General features: G+C 38.1%; 1 protein-coding gene across 1 annotated transcript in view; it reads left to right on the top strand.

The window, feature by feature from the left end:
• The window catches only part of CKAP5 (cytoskeleton associated protein 5), a 397759-nt gene that overhangs the window by 306581 nt on the left and 71996 nt on the right, over positions 1-19182 (top strand). Inside the window, exon 37 of the mRNA XM_053689307.1 lies at positions 5453-5640. Within this exon, the coding sequence (XP_053545282.1) occupies positions 5453-5640 (188 nt within the window). The remainder of the gene's footprint in view (positions 1-5452; positions 5641-19182) is intronic.

Below are 19182 nucleotides of genomic sequence, written 5' to 3'. Positions count from 1 at the left end.
GAGGCAAAGATTCCTAAAAAACCCAAGAATGTTCTATGCCTCCCACCTCACCGATTAGCTAGTCTTAATGTATAGCTAAGTTAGAAGTATTAAAGGCCAAAACAGGGAAATGAGGTGCAAACTAGAATTGCTACCAGCAATAAAATAAGCGGACCTCTTGGACTCTCATCACCTAAGTTCTCCAGGTAACAGTGTCTGGAAAATAAGTGCCTGCCTTTTCAAAATGTTTATCGCACCCTCAATCGAGGACTCAACAGCCTGGGTATTGTTTCACAGAAGTAATCAACTTGTGGACTCTCACCACCTTACATAAAAAGCTACAAACAAACAGGGGTAGAACAGCACTAAAGGAGTGGAGTGCCCGTGTAGACAGGTGAACTGCCCTTTCACCAAGTAATAATCCAAAACAAAGAGGGTGTCCACAGCTCTCCAATGATAAAAATATACTTTATTAGGACATATAAGGTAGCAACGTTTCGAGGTTAACACCTCTTAATCATGCATAGGCTGACTCTCTACTGAGTAATATTTTATACCTGTTATTTTGGCGCCATAAGGCCCCCAACCTGAAAAAGGTGTAACAATAGCAACACCTGTTGACACATATTTATATTACAATAAAAACATTTCATATATATACAGACTTTTAAAATAAATTGATGATAAGACAAATATTGAATACCATTATGTGAAGGAAGAAGATCTTTTCATTGGTTAGTATTTTCCTACACTTATATTTAATGTTACATACATATTTTAGATAGTTAGATGCTAGCAATCAAAATAGTCTGTTGGCAATAATATTAAACTATTAGTATAAAAGTTATTATACAAAAGCCTAGAAAAATTCAGAAAAATTTATTAAGAAGTCTTTTAGAAAAATTCATTTTGTATGGTGAAAAAATTCATTTTATATGTAGAAAAAACTTTATTCTATATGATGAAAAAATTGTTTGGCAACAAAAAATTTTTTGTATTGGGCAACTTAATTTTTGAAAAAGGAAAGAAAAGAAATAAACTGAGGAAATAAATTGGGGAAATGTATAATATATTATCTTAGTTGGATGCTCTTATCCGTGTAAGGACCAATTATAAGTAGACAGACATATCTAATTCTCTGTTGAGACCCCTAGGGACCATAGTGTCTAACTTGTAAATCCATCAAGATTCTTTTTGTTTTAATAGTTTTTCTCTATCTTGGCCATTCCTTTGTACTTTTATGTGGTCAATGACTTGCCATCTCATTTGGCTAATATTATGGCCTTTCTCAATGAAATGGCTAGATGCAGGGGCTTCCTTGTTTTTACAACGTATAATGGAGCGATGTTGGCTCATCCTATCTTTTACCTTGCGGGTGGTCTCACCCAGGTAAATAAGAGAACAGGGACACTTTAGAGAGGTCAATTCAGCAGTACAAGGTCTAGAGTAAACCATTACTTTCAGTGAAGAAAGTGTGACCTTTCTAGATACTAAGATCACAAAAGCAGGTAATATTCTAGAATTTGATCTATACACCAAGAGCACAGACAAAAATACCTTACTCAGGTTTGATAGTTTTCACCCAAGACCCTTGGTAGAATCCCTCCCAAAAAGTCAACTACTCCGAGTAAAAAGAATAGTCAGTGGTGGAGTAAAATGTATTCAATGTATAGATGAAATGGCAGATACATTTATAAAAAGAGGCTATCCAAAAAAACTAATTGAAGAAAAAAAGAGGGATATATTGAAGTATGACAGCAGGAATAATGTCTCTAAACAAAAAGAGAATAGGATGGTCTTTATTTCTCAGTACAGTCACTTTAGTAAAGAGATATCAAAAAGCATACGAAAACATTGGCACATACTAAGTGACAAGTAATGATAAGATATCTATATTTAAGAATCCACCTCTAATGGCACACAGACGTGTAAAAAACCTGAGAGACCATCGTCAGGTCAGATGTAGGTCCAAGTAAAGGTAACATACAAACATACATTAGTAGTAAAAACTATGGTACATACCCATGCTTAAACTGCATGAGTTGCAGCTCGATAATAAAAGGGAAGTTTTTTCATCATCCACACAATGGCACTAGGTATGACATTAATGGCTTCTACACATGTGATACCACACATGTGGTATATTTAATAAAGTGTCCCTGTTCTCTTATTTACCTGGGTGAGACCACCCGCAAGGTAAAAGATAGGATGAGCCAACATCGCTCCAATATACGTTGTAAAAACAAAGAAGCCCCTGTATCTAGCCATTTCATTGAGAAAGGCCATACTATTAGCCAAATGAGATGGCAAGTCATTGACCACATAAAAGTACAAAGGAATGGCCAAGATAGAGAAAAACTATTAAAACAAAATGAATCTTGGTGGATTTACAAGTTAGACACTATGGTCCCTAGGGGTCTCAACAGAGAATTAAATATGTCTGTCTACTTATAATTGGTCCTTACACGGATAAGAGCATCCAACTAAGATAATATATTATACATTTCCCCAATTTATTTCCTCAGTTTATTTCTTTTCTTTCCTTTTTCAAAAATTAAGTTGCCCAATACAAAAAAAATTTTGTTGCCAAACAATTTTTTCACCATATAGAATAAAGTTTTTTCTACATATAAAATGAATTTTTTCACCATACAAAATGAATTTTTCTAAAAGACTTCTTAATAATTTTTTTCTGAATTTTTCTAGGCTTTTGTATAACTTTTAAACTAATAGTTTAATATTATTGCCAACAGACTATTTTGATTGCTAGTATCTAACTATCTAAAATAAGTATGTAACATTAAATGTAAGTGTAGGAAAATACTAACCAATGAAAAGATCTTCTTCCTTCACATAATGGTATTCAATATTTGTCTTATCATCAATTTATTTTAAAAGTCTGTATATATATGAAATGTTTTTTTGTAATATAAATATGTGTCAACAGGTGTCGCTATTGTTACACCTTTTTCAGGTTGGGGGCCTTATGGCGCAAAAAATAACAGGTATAAAGATTACTCAGTAGAGAGTCAGCCTATGCATGATTAAGAGGTGTTAACCTCGAAACGTTGCTACCTTATATGTCCCTAATAAAGATTATTTTTATCATTGGATAGCTGTGGACACCCTCTTTGTTTTACATAAAAAGCTAAGTTTATGCTTACCTGATAAATTCATTACTTTTGAGGTGGTGAGAGTCCATGAGGCCCCCTTTTTTTTTTTTTTTTTTTTTTTTTTTTAAATTTGTTGGCTGCAGTTTTACTTTTGCACCTCATTTCCCCATTTTGTTCTTCCCTACCTTTTTACTTCTCCTTACTTGGCTATTTGTAAGACTGGCTTATCAGTGAGGTGGGAGGGATAGAATACTCTTGGAGTTTTTGGGAATCTTTTCCTCTTCTAGTGGCCAGGAGTTGAATCCCAGAAATAATCAATTTTTGGACTCTCATCACCTCAAAATAAATTAATTTATCAGGTAAGCATACATTTTATTAAATAAATATGGTCTGCCTAACATGAAGTAATCCCAAACTTAAACAATGAGGGAACACAGGCAAGATACCCAAACATCTAACCAGTAGGTCTGGCTAATAGTGCCCCAATGGACCAATCAAGACTCCCCTTCCAAATGTCTGATAGAGCAATACTAAATCTGGTTGACTGTACATAACAGAATATCTGCTTATATTAGCAGAGGAGAACTGTAGGTTAAGCAGGAACCTTTTGTAGTCCCAAGAAAGTCTGTAATCCTTTTTTGGCTTTCCAATGGCTTCTAGCAACAGGAAAGGCTGAATTCTGCAGGAGAAAAAGAACCTCAGCGTGTTCAAAAAATCACCAACCTCCTTTTCCATCCATAAACATGAGCCTTAAGTAGTTTTCAAACTTCTGAAAACTCAGAAATAGTAGTTCAACTTTGTGTATGTTATGGATTCAGAATGGATCAGAATGTCCCAATTCACTCCTACTCACACCTCAAGAAAGGACTCTCAGGACGACGTTAAACCTTTGTTACTGCCCGTAAAGGTACAGTCTAGTCAAAATTAAACTTTTATGATTCAGCAAGCAACTTTTTAATTTACTCCTATCTAAATCATGAAATTTTAGTTTTGACTAGACTGTCCCTTTAATAGGAACCTTATGGTTGACGCTCTGGATCACTTTGACATGGTTCAACTACCTCAGAACCCTTTTCCAGCTCTGTAGTTTTCTATTGGCTCTCAATGTCCCTCTGAGGAGAGTATGGCTTGCTGCAGCATCAACTCCAGAACACCATCAAGATGCAAAAATGAGATTGTAGAGGAAGAGAGATGTGAATCAGAAGGTTGGGACTGGCTTCGAGCTTTGCTAGCTCTGCAAACAATTCCATCTTTTTTTGGTTATATAGAAAAAGTTTAAGCTCCATTATATTCCTCTCAAGTGTCTTCTTTTCCATATCTTTATATGTCCAAAAGTTTGGGCTTTGTAGGTTAAGCTATTCAATAAGGAGGGATACTATGTAGCAACAGAGTCCCAAAAGAACTCAACCTGGACTAATAAGTGAAGGGCCGACACAAACTCCAAAAGTGTTGTGCAATGCAGAGGCTGCATAGGATACTTCTAGTAATCATCTTATACAGTGCAGATAATGGAGCCATGGCCACTTCTCCAAAAAATAATGCAATGATGTGGCATAAATCAAAGGATAAAATTATTGATATGTTAAGTAAAGATCAGCTTACCATATTGCAGCTGATCATGGTCGCTGCCTGCTAGTCCACCCCAAGAGAGCAGTGTTTTAAAGGTGAAATTGAGTCAGTCCTGGTTGCTTTTTGATTTGCTTCATTTCAAGGTTACACAATTTGTGTGTGTGTGTGTGTTTTTTTGTGTCCCCCTAGAGAATCTGGAACAATCGCAATTATCTATAATTATCTTCAAACAAAAGCTAAAGGGTTTTTATTATTTCTTTAATTGTAAATGTTGTAGAATAATTATTATATTAATCTAACGGATTGTGTTTGATTTATATTCTGGGGTCTGTTTTTGGTGTTGTGGTTGTAGAAAATAGGACAAAGGGATCAAAGTACTTAAATGATATGGTAAACCTGAACATGTTCAGCATTGCAGTTCATAAATTAAGTGGAGTTTATTTGAGCAGTGCAAGCAAGCTATTAAATGTGTGTACAAGGGCAGAAGACATCCCACCTCCCCTTTGTAATGTTTTTTATAAAAGTAAGGCAGAACAGCCCATCACACACTTTACTATCCTCCGCTTACCAGAGTGTGCTGCTGATCCTGCTTAAAAGGGCATTAGACCTTTTTATGCATAGTGTTAAAAAAATGCACTTTATTAATTTTGCTATTAAGCAAACTGTCCTTTAGCATATAACATTTTTGAATGTCCTACTTAGATTTGTAGCAGAGTTGCAAGTGTTTAATTGGTTATTGGCCTAACATTATTTTATAGTGTTAATGTACTAAGCAGTTTTTCTCTACACAGCTCTTCCAGATGGAGACCCTTGCTCGGGAAGCCTCCACTGGTGTGCTGAAAGATCTCATGCATGGTCTCATCACCCTAATGCTGGACTCACGGATAGAGGATCTTGAGGAGGGTCAGCAGGTTGTGCGTTCTGTGAACTTATTGGTGGTCAAGGTGCTGGAGAAATCTGACCAGACCAACATATTGAGGTGAGTCACTGGAATATTTATTTATTTTCTATGGCATGGAGAGTCCATGAAACATTCTAATTACTAGTGGGATATTCACTCCTGTCCAGCAAGAGGAGGCAAAGAACTGTTAAGTATCACTTCCCTTACCCATAACCCCCAGTCATTCTCTTTGCTTTAATCACGGGAGGATGGCGAAGATGGTGTGTCAAGATTTTAATCCTTTTAATCGGTACTTTTCCTGTAAAGAAAGGATTGGGGCTATGATGTGTCCATGTCAAATCTCTTTAGTAAGAGTAATGGTGGCAATTAGCAGTTAGAAGACGGCGAGGTGGTCTTTGCTTAATCTTCTAACATTATTGCTACCCATATTATAGAAAGCCAGAGTTGATTACTCTGTCTTTCTTTTCTATAGATCCCTGGTAGATATGGTGAAACTGCCACACCTCAGAAAACAGCTCCCGTCTGACAGAGCCGGATCCACAGGTAAGTGCTTTCCCTTATAGGTTTGAAGGTACCGGCACTATAAGAGTTAATCTTTGTGGAAAGTATGCCGCGGCAAGTGTGGAGGCTGCATTTTCTTCTATCTACAGTGGCAAGTGGATTTTGGGCTGTTCCGGTAACAGGTGTTTCTTTCATGTAATTAGCAAGAGTCCATGAGCTAGTGACGTATGGGATATACATTCCTATCAGGAGGGGCAAAGTTTCCCAAACCTTAAAATGCCTATAAATACACCCCTCACCACACCCACAATTCAGTTTTACAAACTTTGCCTCCCATGGAGGTGGTGAAGTAAGTTTGTGCTAGATTCTACGTTGATATGTGCTTTGCAGCAGGCTGGAGCCCGGTTTTCCTCTCAGAGTGCAGTGAATGTCAGAGGGATGTGAAGAGAGTATTGCCTATTTGAATATAATGGTCTTCCTCTAGGGGAGCTATTTCATAGGTTCTCTGTTATTCTGTTCTCTGACGATATACTCTTATATACCATTACCTCTACTGATTATCGTTTCAGTACTGGTTTGGCTATCTACTATATGTAGATGAGTGTCTTAGGGTAAGTAAGTCTTATTTTATTATGACACTAAGCTATGGTTGGGCACTTTATATGTAAAGTTCTAAATATATGTCTTTAAACTTATATTTGCCATGATTCAGGATAATCAGTATTCCTTATTTCAGACAGTCAGTTTCATTATTTGGGATAATGCATATGAATAAATATTTCTTTCATGTAATTAGCAAGAGTCCATGAGCTAGTGACGTATGGGATATACATTCCTACCAGGAGGGGCAAAGTTTCCCAAACCTCAAAATGCCTATAAATACACCCCTCACCACACCCACAATTCAGTTTTACAAACTTTGCCTCCTATGGAGGTGGTGAAGTAAGTTTTGTGCTAGATTCTACGTTGATATGCGCTCCGCAGCAAGTTGGAGCCCGGTTTTCCTCTCAGCGTGCAGTGAATGTCAGAGGGATGTGAGGAGAGTATTGCCTATTTGAATGCAGTGATCTCCTTCTACGGGGTCTATTTCATAGGTTCTCTGTTATCGGTCGTAGAGATTCATCTCTTACCTCCCTTTTCAGATCGACGATATACTCTTATATATATATAACCATTACCTCTGCTGATTTTCGTTTCAGTACTGGTTTGGCTTTCTACAAACATGTAGATGAGTGTCCTGGGGTAAGTAAATCTTATTTTCTGTGACACTCTAAGCTATGGTTGGGCACTTTATTTATAAAGTTCTAAATATATGTAACATTTATTTGCCTTGACTCAGAATGTTCAACATTCCTTATTTTCGGACAGTCAGTTTCTATTTGGGATAATGCATTTGAATCAATCATTTTTTCCTACCTTAAAAATTTGACTTTTTTTCCCTGTGGGCTGTTAGGCTCGCGGGGGCTGAAAATGCTTCATTTTATTGCGTCATTCTTGGCGCAGACTTTTTTGGCGCAAAAAATCTTTTCTGTTTCCGGCGTCATACTTGTCGCCGGAAGTTGCGTCATTTTTTGACGTCCTTTTGCGCCAAAATGTCGGCGTTCGGATGTGGCGTCATTTTTGGCGCCAAAAAGCATTTAGGCGCCAAACAATGTGGGCGTATTATTTGGCGCCAAAAAATATGGGCGTCGCTTTTGTCTCCACATTATTTCAGTCTCATTTTTTCTTTGCTTCTGGTTTCTAGAAGCTTGTTTATTGGCATTTTTTTCCCATTCCTGAAACTGTCATTTAAGGAATTTGATCAATTTTGCTTTATATGTTGTTTTTTTCTCTTACATATTGCAAGATGTCTCACGTTGCATCTGAGTCAGAAGATACTTCAGGAAAATCGCTGTCTAGTGCTGAACTACCAAAGCTAAGTGTATCTGCTGTAAACTTTTGGTAGCTATTCCTCCGGCTGTTGTTTGTATTAATTGTCATGACAAACTTGTTAAAGCAGATAATATTTCCTTTAGTAATGTACCATTGCCTGTTGCAGTTCCCTCAACATCTAAGGTGCAGAATGTTCCTGATAACATAAGAGATTTTGTTTCTGAATCCATCAAGAAGGCTATGTCTGTATTTCTCCTTCTAGTAAACATAAAAAATCTTTTAAAACTTCTCTCTCTACAGATGAATTTTTAAATGAACATCATCAATTCTGATTCTGATGACTCTTCTGGTTCAGAGGATTCTGTCTCAGAGATTGATGCTGATAAATCTTCATATTTATTTTTAAATGGAATTTATTCGTTCTTTACTTAAAGAAGTCCTAATTGCTTTAGAAATAGAGGATTCTGGTCCTCTTGATACTAATTCTAAATATTTAGATAAGGTATTTAAATCTCCTGTGGTTATTCCAGAAGTTTTTCCTGTTCCTAATGCTATTTCTGAAGTAATTTCCAGAGAATGGGATAAATTGGGTAATTCATTTACTCCTTCTTCTAAACGTTTTAAGCAATTATATCCTGTGCCGTCTGACAGATTAGAATTTTGGGACAAAATCCCTAAAGTCGATGGGGCTATTTCTACCCTTGCCTAAACGTACTACTATTCCTACTCAAGATGGTACTTACTCGTTTAAAGATCCTTTAGATAGGAAAATTGAATCCTTTCTAAGAAAAGCTTATCTGTGTTCAGGTAATCTTCTTAGACCTGCTATATCTTTGGGCTGATGTTTGCTGCAGCTTCAACTTTTGGTTGGAGACTTTAGCACAACAAGTAACAGATCATGATTCTCATAATTATTAATTATTCTTCCTTCAGCATGCTAATAATTTTTATCTGTGAATGCCATTTTTGATATTATCAGAGTTGATGTCAGGTTTATGTCTCTAGCTATTTTAGCTAGAAGAGCTTTATGGCTTAAAACTTGGAATGCTGATATGCGCTCTAAATCAACTCTACTTTCATTTCTTTCCAGGGTAACAAATTATTTGGTTCTCAGTTGGATTCCATTATCTCAACTGTTATCTGGTGGGAAAGGAACTTTTTTACCACAGGATAAAAAATCTAAGGGTAAAAACAGGGCTAATAATCGTTTTCGTTCCTTTCGTTTCAACAAAGAACAAAAGCCTGATCCTCATCCTCAGGAGCAGTTTCAGTTTTGGAAACCATCTCCAGTCTGGAATAAATCCAAGCCTTCTAGAAAGGCAAAGCCTGCTTCTAAATCCCACATGAAGGTGCGGCCCTCATTCCAGCTCAGCTGGTAGGGGGCAGATTACGTTTTTTCAAAGAAATTTGGATCAATTCTGTTCACAATCTTTGGATTCAGAACATTGTTTCAGAAGGGTACAGAATTGGTTTCAAGATGAGACCTCCTGCAAAGAGATTTTTTCTTTCCCGTGTCCCAGTAAATCAGTGAAAGCTCAATCATTCTGAATTGTGTTTCAGATCTAGAGTTGGCTGGAGTAATTATGCCAGTTCCAGTTCTGGAACAGGGGATGGGGTTTTATTCAAATCTCTTCATTGTACCAAAGAAGGAGAATTCCTTCAGACCAGTTCTGGATCTAAAAATATTGAATCGTTATGTAAGGATACCAACGTTCAAAATGGTAACTGTAAGGACTATCTTGCCTTTTGTTCAGCAAGGGCATTTTATACAATAGATTTACAGGATGCATATCTGCATATTCCGATTCATCCAGATCATTATCAGTTCCTGAGATTCTCTTTTCTGGACAAGCATTACCAGTTTGTGGCTCTGCCGTTTGGCCTAGCTACAGCTCCAAGAATTTTTACAAAGGTTCTCGGTGCCCTTCTGTCTGTAATCAGAGAACAGGGTATTGTGGTATTTCCTTATTTGGACGATATCTTGGTACTTGCTCAGTCTTTACATTTAGCAGAATCTCATACGAATCGACTTGTGTTGTTTCTTCAAGATCATGGTTGGAGGATCAATTCACCAAAAAGTTCATTGATTCCTCAGACAAGGGTAACCTTTCTGGGTTTCCAGATAGATTCAGTGTCCATGACTCTGTCTTTAACAGACAAGAGACGTCTAAAATTGATTTCAGCTTGTCGAAACCTTCAGTCACAATCATTCCATTCGGTAGCCTTATGCATGGAAATTCTAGGTCTTATGACTGCTGCATCGGACGCGATCCCCTTTGCTCGTTTTCACATGCGACCTCTTCAGCTCTGTATGCTGAATCAATGGTGCAAGGATTACACAAAGATATCTCAATTAATATCTTTAAAACCGATTGTACGACACTCTCTAACGTGGTGGACAGATCACCATCGTTTAATTCAGGGGGCTTCTTTTGTGCTTCCGACCTGGACTGTAATTTCAACAGATGCAAGTCTCACAGGTTGGGGAGCTGTGTGGGGATCTCTGACGGCACAAGGAGTTTGGGAATCTCAGGAGGTGAGATTACCGATCAATATTTTGGAACTCCGTGCAATTTTCAGAGCTCTTCAGTCTTGGCCTCTTCTGAAGAGAGAATCGTTCATTTGTTTTCAGACAGACAATGTCACTACTGTGGCATACATCAATCATCAAGGAGGGACTCACAGTCCTCTGGCTATGAAAGAAGTATCTCGAATTCTGGTTTGGGCGGAATCCAGCTCCTGTCTAATCTCTGCGGTTCATATCCCAGGTATAGACAATTGGGAAGCGGATTATCTCAGTCGCCAAACGTTGCATCCGGGTGAATGGTCTCTTCACCCAGAGGTATTTCTTCAGATTGTTCAAATGTGGGAGCTTCCAGAAATAGATCTGATGGCGTCTCATCTAAACAAGAAACTTCCCAGGTATCTGTCCAGATCCCGGGATCCTCAGGCGGAAGCAGTGGATGCATTATCACTTCCTTGGAAGTATCATCCTGCTTATATCTTTCCGCCTCTAGTTCTTCTTCCAAGAGTAATCTCCAAGATTCTGAAGGAATGCTCGTTTGTTCTGCTGGTAGCTCCGGCATGGCCTCACAGGTTTTGGTATGCGGATCTTGTCCGGATGGCCTCTTGCCATCCGTGGACTCTTCCGCTATGACCAGACCTTCTGTCGCAAGGTCCTTTTTTCCATCAGGATCTCAAATCCTTAAATTTAAAGGTATGGAGATTGAACGCTTGATTCTTGGTTAAAGAGGTTTCTCTGACTCTGTGATTAATACTATGTTACAGGCTCGTAAATCTGTATCCAGAGAGATATATTATAGAGTCTGGAAGACTTATATTTCTTGGTGTCTTTCTCATCATTTTTCTTGGCATTCTTTTAGAATTCCGAGAATTTTACAGTTTCTTCAGGATGGTTTAGATAAAGGTTTATCCGTAAGTTCTTTGAAAGGACAAATCTCTGCTCTTTCTGTTCTTTTTCACAGAAAGATTGCTAATCTTCCTGATATTCATTGTTTTGTACAAGCTTTGGTTCGTATAAAACCTGTCATTAAGTCAATTTCTCCTCCTTGGAGTTTGAATTTGGTTCTGGGGGCTCTTGAAGCTCCTCCGTTTGAACCTATGCATTCATTGGACATTAAATTACTTTCTTGGAAAGTTTTGTTCCTTTTGGCAATCTCTTCTGCCAGAAGAGTTTCTGAATTATCTGCTCTTTCTTGTGAGTCTCCTTTTCTGATTTTTCATCAGGATAAGGCAGTGTTGCGAACTTCTTTTGAATTTTTACCTAAAGTTGTGAATTCTAACAACATTAGTAGGGAAATTGTGGTTCCTTCATTATGTCCTAATCCTAAGAATTCTAAGGAGAAATCATTGCATTCTTTGGATGTTGTTAGAGCTTTGAAATATTATGTTGAAGCTACTAAGTCTTTCCGAAAGACTTCTAGTTTATTTGTTATCTTTTCTGGTTCTAGAAAAGGCCAGAAAGCTTCTGCCATTTCTTTGGCATCTTGGTTGAAATCTTTAATTCATCTTGCCTATGTTGAGTCGGGTAAAACTCTGCCTCAAAGGATTACAGCTCATTCTACTAGGTCAGTTTCTACTTCCTGGGCGTTTAGGAATGAGGCTTCGGTTGATCAGATTTGCAAAGCAGCAACTTGGTCCTCTTTGCATACTTTTACTAAATTCTACCATTTTGATGTATTTTCTTCTTCTGAAGCAGTTTTTGGTAGAAAAGTACTTCAGGCAGCGGTTTCAGTTTGAATCTTCTGCTTATGTTTTTCATTAAACTTTATTTTGGGTGTGGATTATTTTCAGCAGGAATTGGCTGTCTTTATTTTATCCCTCCCTCTCTAGTGACTCTTGCGTGGAAAGATCCACATCTTGGGTAATCATTATCCCATACGTCACTAGCTCATGGACTCTTGCTAATTACATGAAAGAAAACATAATTTATGTAAGAACTTACCTGATAAATTCATTTCTTTCATATTAGCAAGAGTCCATGAGGCCCGCCCTTTTTTTGGGGTGGTTATGATTTTTGTATAAAGCACAATTATTCCAATTCCTTATTTTATATGCTTTCGCACTTTTTTATCACCCCACTTCTTGGCTATTCGTTAAACTGAATTGTGGGTGTGGTGAGGGGTGTATTTATAGGCATTTTGAGGTTTGGGAAACTTTGCCCCTCCTGGTAGGAATGTATATCCCATACGTCACTAGCTCATGGACTCTTGCTAATATGAAAGAAATGAATTTATCAGGTAAGTTCTTACATAAATTATGTTTTTTTTCTTACCTTTAAAAAATTTTCAATTGATTTTTTTCCCTGTGGGCTGTTAGGCTCGCGGGGGCTGAAAATGCTAAATTTTATTGCGTCTTTTTTGGCACAAAAATGTTGTCATTTCCGGCGCCCTAATTGACGCCGGAAGTTTGTTCGTGGTTGCGTCATTTTTTGACGTATTTGTGTTTAAACGTTTTTTTGTACCAAAAATGTGGGTGTCGTTTTTTTCGGAGTCACAGGATGTGGCGTCATAGTTGGCGCCAAAAAATATGGGCGTTGTACTTGGCGCCAATAATGTGGGCGTAATTCTTTGGCGCCAAAAGATGTGGGCGTCATTCTTGTTTCCACCTTTTTTTCACATTATTTCAGTCTCATGATGCTGGTTCTACCAAAGTTAAGTGCATCTGTTGTAAACGGTTCCTCCGGCTGCAGTTTGTGATAACTGTCATGATAAACTTTCTAATGCAGATTGTGTTTCCATTAGTAATAATCCATTACCTGTTGTTGTTCCTTCAACATCTAATGTTCAGGATGTCCCTGTTAATGTAAAAGAATTTGTTTCTAAATCTATTAGGAAGGCTCTGTCTGTTATTCCTCCTTCCAGTAAACGTAAAAGGTCTTTTAAAACTTCTCATATTTCAGATGAATTTTTAAGTGACCGCCATCATTCTGACTTATCTGATTCTGCCTCAGATATTGACACTGATAAATCTTCATATTTATTTAAGATGGAGTTTATTTGTTCTTTACTTAAAGAAGTGTTAATTGCATTAGGTATGGAGGAGTCTAGTCCTCTTGATACTAAATCTACTAAGCGTTTAAATTCGGTTTTCAAACCTCATGTATTTATTCCAGAAGTTTTTCCAGTTCCTGATGCTATTTCAGAAGTAATTTCTAGGGAATGGAATAGTCTGGGTACTTCATTTACTCCTTCTCAAAGGTTTAAGAAATTGTACCCTGTGCCATCTGATAGATTAGAGTTTTGGGACAAAATCCCTAAAGTTGATGGGGCTATCTCTACTCTTGCTAAACGTACTACTATTCCTACGGCGGATAGTACTTCCTTTAAGGATCCTTTAGATAGGAAGCTTGAATCCTTTCTAAGGAGAGCTTATTTATGTTCAGGTAATCTTCTTAGACCTGCTATTTCTTTGGCTGATGTTGCTGCAGCTTCCACTTTCTGGTTGGAGGCTTTAGCGCAACAAGTGTCAGACCATAATACTTATAGCATTGTTAAACTTCTTCAACATGCTAATAATTTTATTTGTGATGCCATTTTTTATATCATTAGAATTGATGTCAGGTATATGTCTTTAGCTATTTTAGCTAGAAGAGCTTTATGGCTTAAATCTTGGAATGCAGATATGACTTCTAAGTCAACTTTGCTTTCTCTTTCTTTCCAAGGTAATAAATTATTTGGTTCACAGTTGGATTCTATTATTTCAACTGTTACTGGGGGGAAAGGAACCTTTTTGCCTCAGGACAAAAAATCTAAAGGTAAATACAGGGCTGCTAATCGTTTTCTTTCCTTTCGTCAGAATAAGGAACAGAAGCCTGACCCTTCGCCTAAAGGAACGGTTTCCGTTTGGAAATCTTCTCCAGTCTGGAATAAATCCAAGCCTTTTAGAAAGTCAAAACCAGCTCCCAAATCCGCATGAAGGTGCTGCCCTCATTCCAGCACAGCTGGTAGGGGGCAGGTTACGATTTTTTAAAGATGTTTGGATCAATTCGATTCACAGTCTTTGGATTCAGAACATTGTTGCTGGGGTAATTGTGCCAGTTCCAGTTCTGGAACCGGGTCTGGGGTTTTACTCAAATCTATTCATTGTACCAAAGAAGGAGAATTCCTTCAGACCAGTTCTGGATCTAAAAATATTGAATCGTTATGTAAGGATACCAACATTCAAAATGGTGACTATAAGGACTATTCTGCCTTTTGTTCAGCAAGGGCATTATATGTCCACAATAGATTTACAGGATGCATATCTTCATATTCCAATTCATCCAGATCACTTTCAGTTTCTGAGATTCTCTTTTCTAGACAAGCATTACCAGTTTGTTGCCCTTCCGTTTGGCCTAGCAACAGCTCCAAGGATCTTTTCAAAGGTTCTCGGTGCCCTTCTCTCTAATCAGAGAACAGGGTATTGCAGTATTTCCTTATTTGGACGATATCTTGGTACTTGCTCAGTCTTTACATTCTGCAGAATCTCATACGAATCAGCTTGTGTCGTTTCTTCAAAGACATGGTTGGAGGATCAATTTACCAAAGAGTTCTTTGATTCCTCAGACAAAGGTAACCTTTTTGGGTTTTCTAATAGATTCAGTGTCCATGACTTTGTCTCTAACAGAAAAGAGACGTCTGAAGTTGGTTTCAGCTTGTCAAAACCTTCAGTCTCAATCGTTCCCTTCGGTAGCTTTGTGCATGGAAATTCTTGGTCTCATGACTGCTGCATCGGAAGCGATCCCCTTTGCTCGTTTTCACATGAGACCTCTTCAGCTTTGTATGCTGAACCAGTGGTGCAGGGATTATACAAAGATATCACAAATAATATCCTTAAATCCCAATGTTCGATCTTCTCTGACTTGGTGGTTGAATCACCATCGTCTAATTCAAGGGGCCTCTTTTGTTCGTCCAACCTGGACTGTAATCTCAACAGATGCGAGTCTTTCAGGTTGGGGAGCTGTTTGGGGATCTTTGACAGCGCAGGGGGTTTGGGAATCTCAGGAGGCGAGATTACCAATCAACGTTTTGGAACTCCGTGCGATTTTCAGAGCTCTTCAGTTCTGGCCTCTTCTGAAGAGAGAATTGTTTATTTGTTTTCAGACAGACAATGTCACAACCGTGGCGTATGTCAATCATCAAGGTGGGACTCACAGTCCTCAAGCTATGAAAGAAGTATCTCGGATACTTGTATGGGCGGAATCCAGCTCCTGTCTAATTTCTGCGGTTCACATCCCAGGTGTAGACAATTGGGAAGCAGATTATCTCAGTCGCCAGTTGTTACATCCGGGCGAATGGTCTCTTCACGCAGAGGTATTTCTTCAGATTGTTCAAATCTGGGGACTTCCAGAAATAGATCGGATGGCCTCTCATCTAAACAAGAAACTTCCCAGGTATCTGTCCAGATCCAGGGATCCTCAGGCGGAAGCAGTGAACGCGTTGTCGCTTCCTTGGAATTATCATCCTGCCTATATCTTTCCGCCTCTAGTTCTTCTTCCAAAAGTGATTTCCAAAATTCTAATGGAACGTTCGTTTGTACTGCTGGTGGCTCCAGCATGGCCTCACAGGTTTTGGTATGCGGATCTCATTCGGATGGCCAGTTGCCAACCTTGGACACTTCCGTTAAGACCAGACCTTCTATCTCAAGGCCCTTTTTCCATCAGGATCTCAAATCATTAAATTTGAAGGTATGGAAATTGAACGCTTGATTCTTAGTCATAGAGGTTTCTCTGACTCCGTGATTAATACTATGTTACAGGCTCGTAAATCTGTGTCTAGGAAGATTTATTATCGAATCTGGAAGACTTACATTTCTTGGTGTTCTTCTCATAAATTCTCCTGGCATTCTTTTAGAATTCCTAGAATTTTACAGTTTCTTCAGGATGGTTTGGATAAAGGTTTGTCTGCAAGTTCTTTGAAAGGACAAATCTCTGCTCTTTCTGTTCTTTTTCACAGAAAGATTGCTAATCTTCCTGATATTCATTGTTTTGTACAGGCTTTGGTTTGTATCAAACCTGTCATTAAGTCAATCTCTCCTCCTTGGAGTCTTAATTTGGTTCTAAGGGCTTTACAGGCTCCTCCGTTTGAACCTATGCATTCTCTGGATATTAAATTACTTTCTTGGAAAGTTTTGTTCCTTTTGGCCATCTCTTGTGCTAGAAGAGTTTCTGAGTTATCTGCTCTTTCTTGTGAATCTCCTTTTCTGATTTTTCATCAGGATAAGGCGGTGTTGCGGACTTCATTTAAATTTTTACCTAAGGTTGGGAATTCTGACATTAGTAGAGAAATTGTTGTCCCTTCATTGTGTCCTAATCCTAAGAATTCTCTGGAGAGATCTTTACATTCTTTGGATGTAGTAAGAGCTTTGAAATATTATGTTGAAGCTACTAAAGATTTTAGAAAGACTTCTAGTCTATTTGTTATCTTTTCTGGTTCCAGGAAAGGTCAGAAAGCTTCTGCCATTTCTTTGGCGTCTTGGTTAAAGTCTTTGATTCATCATGCTTATGTGGAGTCGGGTAAGTCCCCGCCTCAAAGGATTACGGCTCATTCTACTAGGTCAGTTTCTACTTCCTGGGCTTTTAGGAATGAAGCTTCTGTTGATCAGATTTGCAAAGCAGCAACTTGGTCTTCTTTGCATACTTTTACTAAATTCTACCATTTTGATGTTTTCTCTTCTTCTGAAGCAGTTTTTGGTAGAAAAGTACTTCAGGCAGCTGTTTCAGTTTGATTCTTCTGCTTATAATTTCAGTTTTTTTTCATTATAAGATTAAAACTTTTTATTTGGGTTGTGGATTATTTTTTCAGCGGAATTGGCTTTCTATATTTTATCCCTCCCTCTCTAGTGACTCTTGCATGGAAGTTCCACATCTTGGGTATCTGCTATCCCATACGTCACTAGCTCATGGACTCTTGCTAATTACATGAAAGAAAACATAATTTATGTAAGAACTTACCTGATAAATTCATTTCTTTCATATTAGCAAGAGTCCATGAGACCCACCCTTTTTGTGGTGGTTAAGATTTTTTTGTATAAAGCACAATTATTCCAATTCCTTATTTTTGATGCTTTCGCTCCTTTCTTATCACCCCACTTCTTGGCTATTCGTTAAACTGAATTGTGGGTGTGGTGAGGGGTGTATTTATAGGCATTTTGAGGTTTGGGAAACTTTGCCCCTCCTGGTAGGAATGTATATCCCATACGTCACTAGCTCATGGACTCTTGCTAATATGAAAGAAATGAATTTATCAGGTAAGTTCTTACATAAATTATGTTTTTTTGCTACCGGGTGTGTCTGGTTTTCTGTGCTAGTGGGATAGCAACTTCTGGAGGGGTAAGACCTCAGCAGAGCTGAGGGTTTTAAGTGCTTATTTATGTTGTATTGCTTCATATAAATTAACTTAATTTGGCATTTTAATTTTTTTTTGTTAATTGTGACCTGATACCCAATTATGGACACTAATATTGAAGTTGATTCATTTGAGAAAATGCTCATTGTTTTGGGAAGCTAAGATAATGCCTCCTGTACAGTTTTGCTCTTCATGTTTAAATAAAACTTTAACGTTTAAAGATAAGATGTCTCTCCCTGAGCCTCCTGTCTCTCAGGATAGTGTTATCCCAGCTACGCCTCAGCTTTCCCCTCAAGCTTCACATGCATTGCCCTGCGGTTCCCCTCAACCTCCTGGGGTGATTTTTTACCTGGGAAATTTGCTGCGCAGATTACTCCTGCTGTTTCTGCAGCTTTATCAGCTTTTCCAAAGGTTTCTGGTAAACGTAAGAGGAAATCTAAACATATTGATGTTAGTAAGGCTGACTCCGCTAATGCTGCGTTAGTCAGTTTGTCTCAATTATCTGATGAGGATGATTCTTCAGTGGCTTCTGAGGGGGAATTGTCAGATTCTGATACTGTAGTGCCAAATTCTGCAGATTCAGAGGAGATTAATTTCAGATTTGTTATAACACTTTCTTTTGAATGAGGTTCTTTGGAAGAATCTGAATCTGTTGCAGAGATTCCAAAGAGGTCTAGTAAGCTTAATAGGGTATATGATGTACCCTCATCTGTGGAAGTATTTCCAGTTCCAGACTGTATGGCATATATTATAACTCAGGAATGGGATAAACCAGGGATTCCGTTTTCCCCATCCCCTGTTTTTAAAAAGACGTATCCTGTTGCTGACTCTATTCGTGACTCGTGGCGCATGGTGTCCAAGGTAGAGGGAGCTATCTCTACTCTGGCTAAGAGAACTACTATTCCTATTGAAGATAGTTGTTCTTTCAAGGATCCTATAAATAAGAAACTTGAGGCTTTTTTGAAGAAGATGTACATTCATTAGGGATTACAGTGGCAACCTGTTGCAAGTATTGCTACAGTTGTGGGGACAGCATCTTATTGGTGCGATGATTTATCTAATCTTATCCTAGAAGAGACTACTATAGAGGAGATCCAAGACAGGATCAAGGCTCTCAAGCTAGCCAATACCTTTATGTTTAAAACCAACATGCAAGTTCTTAGGTTGGTGCTAAGATTTCTGGTTTAATTGTTTTAGCTCGCAGTGCTCTGGTTAAAATCTTGGTCTGCAGATGTTACATCCAAGTCCAAGCTTTTATCCCTACCTTATAAGGGTAAAACCTTGTTTGGACCAGGTCTGGCAGAAATTATTTATGACATTACAGGTGGAAAGGGTTCTTGCCTACCTCAGGATAAAAAGAATAGACTTAAGGGTCGCCAGAATCCTAATTTTCATTCTT

This window comes from Bombina bombina, chromosome 7 (genome assembly GCF_027579735.1).
Source record: "Bombina bombina isolate aBomBom1 chromosome 7, aBomBom1.pri, whole genome shotgun sequence".
In the NCBI taxonomy this organism is placed as follows: Eukaryota; Metazoa; Chordata; class Amphibia; order Anura; family Bombinatoridae; genus Bombina; species Bombina bombina.
Note: the sequence above shows the minus strand (reverse complement) of the source record. Positions and strands in the feature narration are given on the sequence as shown.